The 8442-nt window shown below is 42.3% G+C and overlaps 1 protein-coding gene across 1 annotated transcript; it reads right to left on the bottom strand.

Moving 5' to 3' along the window:
- Positions 1–2967: 2967 nt before the first annotated feature.
- On the bottom strand, positions 2968–4632 carry LOC147628761 (uncharacterized). The gene is made up of 2 exons (XM_086814241.1): positions 3958–4632; positions 2968–3149 (listed from the first exon to the last, which is right to left on the bottom strand). Exons 1-2 carry the CDS (start codon positions 4476–4478, stop codon positions 3005–3007), a joined length of 666 nt encoding a protein of 221 aa, XP_086670367.1. The 5' UTR covers positions 4479–4632; the 3' UTR covers positions 2968–3004.
- Positions 4633–8442: the final 3810 nt, after the last annotated feature.

Here is an 8442-nt window from a genome sequence, read left to right as displayed (position 1 = left end):
TGGATGCAGGTTATGTGTTCCAGGATCCCACTATGCACAGGAAGATTGTGGGGAGTTTGATCTATGTCATGATCAGCAGGTCAGATTTGCGTTACATTGTTGGCTTAGAGAGCCAGTTTGTGTAGGTTCTACATAAACCACATCTTGACAGTGCGTGACTCACACTTTGGTATTTGAGGGCCACTATTGATTATGCATTGTTTTATGCAGCAGGTGTACCATTGGAGCTATATGGGTACACATATGTAGATTGGGCAGGTAGCATCTCTGATAGGAGATCTACCAGTGGATTTATGTTTTCGTTGGGTGAGGTAGCTTGGTTACGCATACTTGGCTGATTTGGGGTTGCATGTGGAGAGAAAGGTTGTCATATATTGTGACAATCTTAGTAGTACACAGTTAGCCAGAAAGGTTGTCATATATTGTGACAATCTTAGTAGTACACAGTTGGTCAGAAACCCAGTTTTCCATGCGTGGATGAACACATTGAGGTACATTACCACTTCATCAGGGAGAGAGTCTTGGCATGCGACATCGACTCGGCCTATGTCAGCACACATGATCAGGTCGCTGACATCTTCATAAAGGCCTTGAGATAAAGTAAAGTGAAAAGAGGCTCAATGAAGTCAAAGTAAAACAACATCATGAAGAAAAACACTTGCAATCTTATGGGTGGGCCATTAAAGCCAAAAGTAATTGGTACCAAATCGGTTTAGATTGGTGGATAAAAAGTTGATGGCTCACTTAACAATATAAGGCTAGGTGGGTTGCATAGGGTTTCTCATAAGTTGTAGGCCCTAATTATGCTAAATTCCTTGCTTTACAACAAGCATGACAAATTTCCTCATGGTACTTGCCTTGGATGCTCACAACAATCCACCAATTTCTCATATGAATGCCAAATGAACGTTTCTAAATGGACATCTCAAGGAAGAGGTGTATGTAGCACAACTGCCAAGATTTGATATGCCCTGATCAAAAAACAAGTTATGCACACTTAAGAAGGCATTGTATTGACAAGCCCCAAGGGCATGGTATCATAGGATAAACAAATATCATAGGTATGGTATCATAGGATAAACAAATATTTTAAAGAGATTGCTAGCTTGTATGTTCTAAAGAGGCATGGAGAACATGTTTTAGTTGCCTTGTATGTAGATGGCTTAGACATCACACAGGACAATGAAGACATAATCCAACAAATAAGGGAGATGCCAGGTGGTTGCAAGATCAGGGTGCCCAGTTTTGTCCACTCAGGCACCCTGTAAATAGTAAAAAAATAGGCATTTGTTTACCTTTAGTGGCTAATCTCTCCTTGTAAATGAAGGAATTTCGTTTCAAGTTCTTTTGTTGGAACATCATATTCAAAGTTGAAAATATAGTTGCATAATTTGATTAAGCATTAGATAGTCAAAAGTCCTCATTTTCTTAGGTACAAAGTCAATGTATACACACTGTCCCAAATTTGAACTGATTCCATAAAATGCTAATATCTTTTACATATAAACTCATATAACATTCCCACTTTGTACCTTAGATCTTCACATAATATGGAGCTTAACTTGATTTTTTGAGAAAATTTTAAGATATTTATCTATTTTCTTTAAATATTTCAAGGTCTTTAAAGTGTTATAATATACGCCACTTTTTGTACCCACAATAGCTACCACTTAAAATCCTCAATCTTGTAGATCAAAAGAGTGGGTAGATACTGAGACATTAGTAGAATGTGGTGGTTAGTAAAAATTGCAAATCCAATGGTTGGATTTTTAATGATCTCTTTTTTAAAATTCTTCCAGACTATCAGAAGGCCTGCAAATATTAATAATCTAATTAGTAAAATTACATTTTTGATGTGAATCATCTAAAACCTATAGGGACTAGTGTACTTGTAATGGTGCATCTATGGAAAAATAAATTGGATCACTCTAAGAATGGAAAGATCATTTGTTTATCATTTCATCATATTTTTGATTAATTTTGATTAATTAGACTAATTTATATTAATTTAAGTTATATTGGGTTAATTTAAGGGCAAGCGTATTTTCTATTATTTTCTTGATCTCATTTTAAGTACCTTGCCCCCAAAATTTGCTCTCCAAGAATTGTCCCAGTCCAGCAGAAACTGGATAAAACTAGACACCTTGATCTTGCAACAAACCATCAGACGACAAACTTGGGTTAGACATGCATTTACGTTTGGGATTATAGTTTGGTAGGATCTACCTAAGATCTTCATTTCATATAGCAAGAGTATGCTTGGTTAAATCTTAAAGCATTTGAGATGACTAGCTTTAAGCCCATATTTATGATTTTGGAGGTGAACATGAAGCTTTTTGTTGAGGATGCTTCACCACTTATAGACAACAAGAAGTACAAGAAGCGTGTGGTGGGGAGTTTAATCTTTCTCATAAACATTAGACTTTATATGAGCTTTACAGTTGGTGTGATGAATAGATTCTCTAATAGGCCACGTGAGAGTGGTCAATGGAAGCAAGGGATACGGGTACTTACGTACATCAAGGGTACTCTCACATGCACGGGTACTCTCACATGCACCATCACATGCAACAAGCGTGATACATTGATGGGTTGGTGCTATTCAAATTGGGCTGGAGATAACAATGATTCAAGGGAATCGATAGTTGGGTTTTATATCTCACTTGGTTTAGATTCTTTTTCTTGGACCAACAAGAAGCAACCTACAATGGCATTTTGTTAAAGTGATTCAAAATACTTCATTGCTTATGTCTAATGTTGTTCATTTATATTAAAGGTTGAAACATTGCCATTGCTTAAATTTCAATTTTGAATACAAGAGTCATGGTGCCAATGGCATGATATAATTAATAATGTGCAAAGTATCTAATTAGGTTACATGACTACTACAGATAGTGAATAGACATAGAAAAAGTTGGTAAATAAACAATGTGAAGTAGTGGCTTGGGAAGATGCCTTTACACAAGAGAATGGATAATATCACAACTTTGGACTCTTGGGTGAATTAGTCAGCCTTGATGTAGAAGACATATATAATGGAGTACGGGGTGACATGCACATCCCCAGATTTAGCACCAGTTGTGGTGGAAGGAGGTAGGCCACCTTTGGATGCAAGTCGTTGTAAGTATGTGACGGCGCCAAGCAAGTCCCTACACATGATCATCATAATTTTGAGATAAGTACCAAGGTCACTATGCACCTTTATTGGTTTTGAAAGATTGAAGAACGATGTTACTTCTAAGTGAGGTTTGGAAGCCCCTTTGCTATTAGACTAGCAAACCCACTCATGCAACCCTACTTTTGGGGCTTGCCCATGGACATCCATAGCGTTTTATTTTCATGTTTTCCCTTCCTTCCTTCCAAAGTCATCATTAGCTTTAAATTTCGAGAATTTTTTAATAACTTTTTGAACTAGGCTTTATGCTTGGAGCGGAGACAAGATGAAAGGTAACAATGAGCTAGGCTTCAAGTAATCTAATCTCGAGCAGCTCAGATTACTTCTAGGTTGAGATTCGTTCGTGCCACCGGCGATGTTGGGTTCACATTATAGATGACCTTGATTTGCTTATATTTCACAAATCGCATATGAGCGTAAGGTAGAGCGTTGTGCTTGGAAGCTTGGGATGCCCCATTTGAATCCGGAGGGTTGTGCCTGCAAATCGAGGTTTTTTAGAAAATCAAGATCAAGATTCGAGGTTATCCCCGACTCTTGATCGTAGATATAATAGGGTGGGGTGATGTGGACCGTAGATCCCATTATGCTCACCCCGTAGCTGAGGGACATTGACAACTTGGGTCACAATGAGGACAGAATCTATAGATTCACACCAACTGCGTGAAGCTGATATCAAGTCTAGACCATGTGGGCTTATATAGAGCTTCCGCAGAGGTGGTTTTTCCCATTTTGATATGTTAGGATTTAAATTGTAGTCTTGATTAAAAGTGACGAGAGCTTACTTGTTGCCGCTATGGGAGGTGGCCTCGAAGAGGTTCCAGGTGATGCTGTCGGGGTCGACGGTGACGGCCTGCAGAGAGCGGGCAGTGACGAGGCTGGAGGTGGGCAGGTACGTCTCCCACGAGGGCTGCCCTCCGGCTGCGTCCGGGTGCGCCAAAAAGAAGTGCTGCCCTGCAACAACCTTCTTCACCGACTTCTTTGCCGCGACGTGGCCGCCGCCCAGCTTGCGCCCGCCCACCACCTGCGATCCACTTCTGCTTCTGTTGCCTTCAAGCGGGTAGAGGTCCGCCGTAGCGTTGAAGAGCAACCAGTCGGAGCCGTTGAAGGAGTAGTGCTGCAGCCCGTCTGCGTAGTACGCCACTTGTAGCTTCTGTCCGGACGGCACCTCTATGTCCGCCGGGATGTCCAAGCTGCTCAGAAGCTCGTTGCAATTACTTGCATTCCAATCATTACTATACGCCAAAGCTTGCAGTGCCAATTGCGAGCTCAAGATCACGACAAGGAACAGGAGTAAAGACTTCATGAATGAATGATTAGCAGGAACAATCAGAAGAGGTGGCCGGGATGTAGCAGCTTGTGAGAGGAGTGTGTGTGCGCGCGCGCTTGAGAGAGAGAGAGAGAGAGAGAGAGAGAGAGAGAGAAGTGCTTCCAAACACCACAGGTACTCAACAGAGAACGCAAGCTCTATGTAAGAAGAGGTGTGCCTTTGCGTCCAATAAAGGAACGTAATATAGGCTGCTGAAAGCGAACCAGTCAAAAGCGCGTTTAACGAACAGGCTTCATTGGGCAAGTAGAGCCTGTATGACATTACGCTTAGGCGCGGCCGCCCCCCAATGTGGGCCCTCATGAAAGGGGCGAGGTCATAAGCTTGAATGTGTAGCTTGATGCGAGTATGTTTCAAAGGTACCGCTCAAATGAGGTACAAGGGTCTTGGTGCATAGATCAAATATGCCTCACTGGAGAGTCTCTTAGCATAGCCACCATTCACATGTGGGAGTCTTACCAAATAGCGACGAGTAACCTTTTCCCGAGCTGGTTGAAAATTAGAGCAAAACTTGGCAACTAACCCCCAAAAATTAGAAGTAACTCGACAAACTTTTATAATAGAAAACAATTCAAAGTGAGCACAAGACATAAGCAATACATTAGAAGATCACGTCAATCACCGTACAAAGTTGAAACACCACTCCAACTACAAATTTGTGACTGCACGGAACTTGACCCAATAATATCTGCATTAAACAAGACCAAAACAAAATCACCCTGCCTTGGATTTCAAATTTGACGACCTAGAGGTACCTTGGCCTTCATGTGAAACCCATTACTTATAAAATTTACTTTTCATGGCCTTTTTTTACGCCCAAAATTTTACGAGGACCTTACTTGAAGATTACAATGGGTCTTGCCGCCTAGTGCATCCTTCAAATTATGGGCCTGAGGAGGGTCCATCGTTAACAAAAGAAAAAAATAAATAAACTTGCTCTTCACAAGTTTTTCTCTCTTGTTTAGGAGTGTGAAACACTTGAATGATGGTTTTTCCATGAGATAAACTACCCAATTGTCTGCCTTGGTAGCTGCACTTTCTTGAGTCTATTGAGATTTTCCTTGAGTTGGGAAGGAGTATGTTCCTTGAAAAACCATACCCTTTTTCTTTTCAAGAGCTTAGATTGTTGAACGAGCTTCATGCTTGCCTCCTCAGTCTCAAATTAAAGGATGCCATACCCTTTTTCTTTTCAAGAGCTTAGATTGTTGAAGGAGCTTCATGCTTGCCTCCTCAGTCTCAAATCAAAGGATGCCACCATGGTCGTGGACTTGTGAAGGTAGATATTAGTGAATATACATGGTTCCCATGTTACTATTGGGGTAGTGTGGAAGCTCAACTTAGCAAGAGTCTCACTAAGGGTGTCTTTGTTAACCCACCAATATTGCAGGAGTCCTCCAATGCGGCAAGTTCTCTTGTAGGTGTTGTCTACAGTGTTTCACACTCAAGTAGTGAACTCAACTTCGATGGAGAAAGTGGGAGCTACCTCCTTAAAGTGGCTTTTAATGATTCTTGTCACTCCTTGTTAGTGGCATTGACTAGACTTGTTTGGGGATACTCATTATCCTTGCAAGCTTCCAATACATCAAAACAATCTTTTAGTGTGACAAGGTGCACTAGTTCTCACTTTTGAGAGAGAGAGAGAGAGAGAGATTGAGTGAATGTGTGTGTGTTGAGAAGAGGGTTCAGGTTATATGTAGTTACTCCCACAAAGAATTGTCCCTCTAGTCTACATGGCAGCAATGGTTGGGGGGCATGCTCTCAAGCTATAGGGGCACTAGCTTTAACTTAGGGTCATTTTCAATTTAAGTTACTAGGATCAATTTTTGTTTTAATTGCAAGGATCAATTTCAACTTAAATTACTAGCTTTAGTAGGTAAAAGGTGAGGTATGGGGCACATTTGATTGCACATGCCTAAGTCCTTCACTACTAGGGTGGAAGCCATAGCCTACGATGTTCACGCCTAGCTAGGTTTGCAATTTGCAATCTAACTTCCCATCACTTGGACACTAGGCATATTCCTAAAGAAGTCATAAGCTTGAATGTGTAGCTCTTCCCAGGGGGGGAACGCATAAATCAAGAAGCGGGCAGCCGTTCGATCTAAGGCCCATTACACATCGCCATACCCTTGCCTGCCCATGCTGATGTGGTGGGGGTATCCACCGCCCATAATTCGTGGGCATGCAATCTCCCTCGCCCATACATGGGTATGTGTAACGGGCCTAATCCATGGTCGTTTGATGGTGAAAAATAAGAATATGTATCAGATCTGGGGGTGGCATGAATCACACACGACTGTAATGGTAGGGTGTTTCCTCTTCCACTCGATCATCAAATCTTTGCTCCGAAGAAGGGCCACTATCACCCTTCCTCATCAAGGGAGTCTAAGGATTGTAAATACATTAAGGGACTCAAGCTGCCTTGGGATTTGTTGTCTTTTCCTTCTACCCCCTGATTGGAATTACTTTTCCTAGCCTCCACTTTGGCTTGTCTGACACAAGTTTTCTCTTTTACCTTGACCCATTCCCCTTCTGACTATCCCTCACCTCTATCTTTCATCATTTCTTTTCCCTTAGCTTCCATCCCCTGACTAGCAATCGATTGAGTTTCTTTTATCCCTATTTTTGTTTGCCTCTTTTTCCGCTTCCCCTTTGCCCAGGGATTGCTCTATACAGTTTTTAGCTATATACCCAAACCCCCCGCATTTAAAGGTAGGCTCCTGGGGAATGCTCCAAATTTTAAACCCAACTCTAAAAATACCCAAATCTCCTTAGTCCACTTCAACCGATGTCGGTGTATCTCTCGTGGTATTCTAGGAGATGCAAACACTATTGGCTTGTCTACCACCCATCATCTCGTCATTTGGATGATGCAGCACTGGCCCCACAGAATAAGCAATATCCCACAGAGCTGGCCTAAGCCAGGGAGGCCTATAATCTTTGAAAAGATGCAAGGGGGAAGAGAGCTTGAGCTCTTGCAAGCACACACACACACTCACAAAACCCTAATAGAGAACACACAAGGTGAGAGGCTGAAAATCTTCTTCTTCTCTACTCAACACTCAACACACCATATACAAGATAAGAGTACTCATAATATGAAAGGTACTCAACCAATACATACACGGGTTCTCTATAGTGTGTGAAAAGATGCAGGGGGGAAGAGAGCTTGAGCTCTTGCAAGCACACACACACACTCACGAAACCCTAATAGAGAACACACAAGGTGAGAGGCTGAAAATCTTCTTCTTCTCTACTCAACACTCAACACACCATAGACAAGAATAAGAGTACACATAATATGAAAGGTACTCAACCAATACATACACGGGTTCTCTATAGTGTTAACCCGACTAAATGAGCTGGCGCTATAACTATGCCAGTCTCTAGAGTGGCTGTCACACAGCCTGTCATCCCACTGGCCGCATATCACCCAAGATCTCACCAACCATGCCAGTGGTGTAAGTGCGGGGCCTATCCCCCAGGCGGGTCATCAGTGGCCACCGCCTCACTAGACGAGCTCGATATCTCAACACTCCCCCTCGAGCTCAACTCCATCTCATGTACACCAAGCGAAGCTCTGAATCTGTGGAGCTTCTCTGTACCCAATGCTTTGGTGAAAATGTCAGCTACCTGATCCTCTGTGCTGACATAAACAAGGTCAAGATCTCCTTCCAAGACCTTCTCTCTGACGAAGTGGTAGTGGACCTCTATGTGCTTCGTATGAGCATGAAAGACTTGGTTCCTGGCCAACTGTATACTGCTAATGTTGTCACAGAAAATGACAACTTGTCTATTCAGTGATAGACCCAAATCTGCAAGTAGCTTTCTCAACCAAGCTACCTCACATGCTACCATAGCAGCTCCTCTGTACTCGGCCTCCGTACTCGATAGAGCAACCGTAGGCTGCTTCTTGCTGCTCCAAGTCACAGCAGCACTCCCCAAA

This window comes from Cibotium barometz, chromosome 19 (genome assembly GCF_041138505.1).
Source record: "Cibotium barometz isolate CiBa-2024 chromosome 19, ASM4113850v1, whole genome shotgun sequence".
In the NCBI taxonomy this organism is placed as follows: Eukaryota; Viridiplantae; Streptophyta; class Polypodiopsida; order Cyatheales; family Cibotiaceae; genus Cibotium; species Cibotium barometz.
This window is presented reverse-complemented; position numbering and strand designations above follow the sequence as displayed.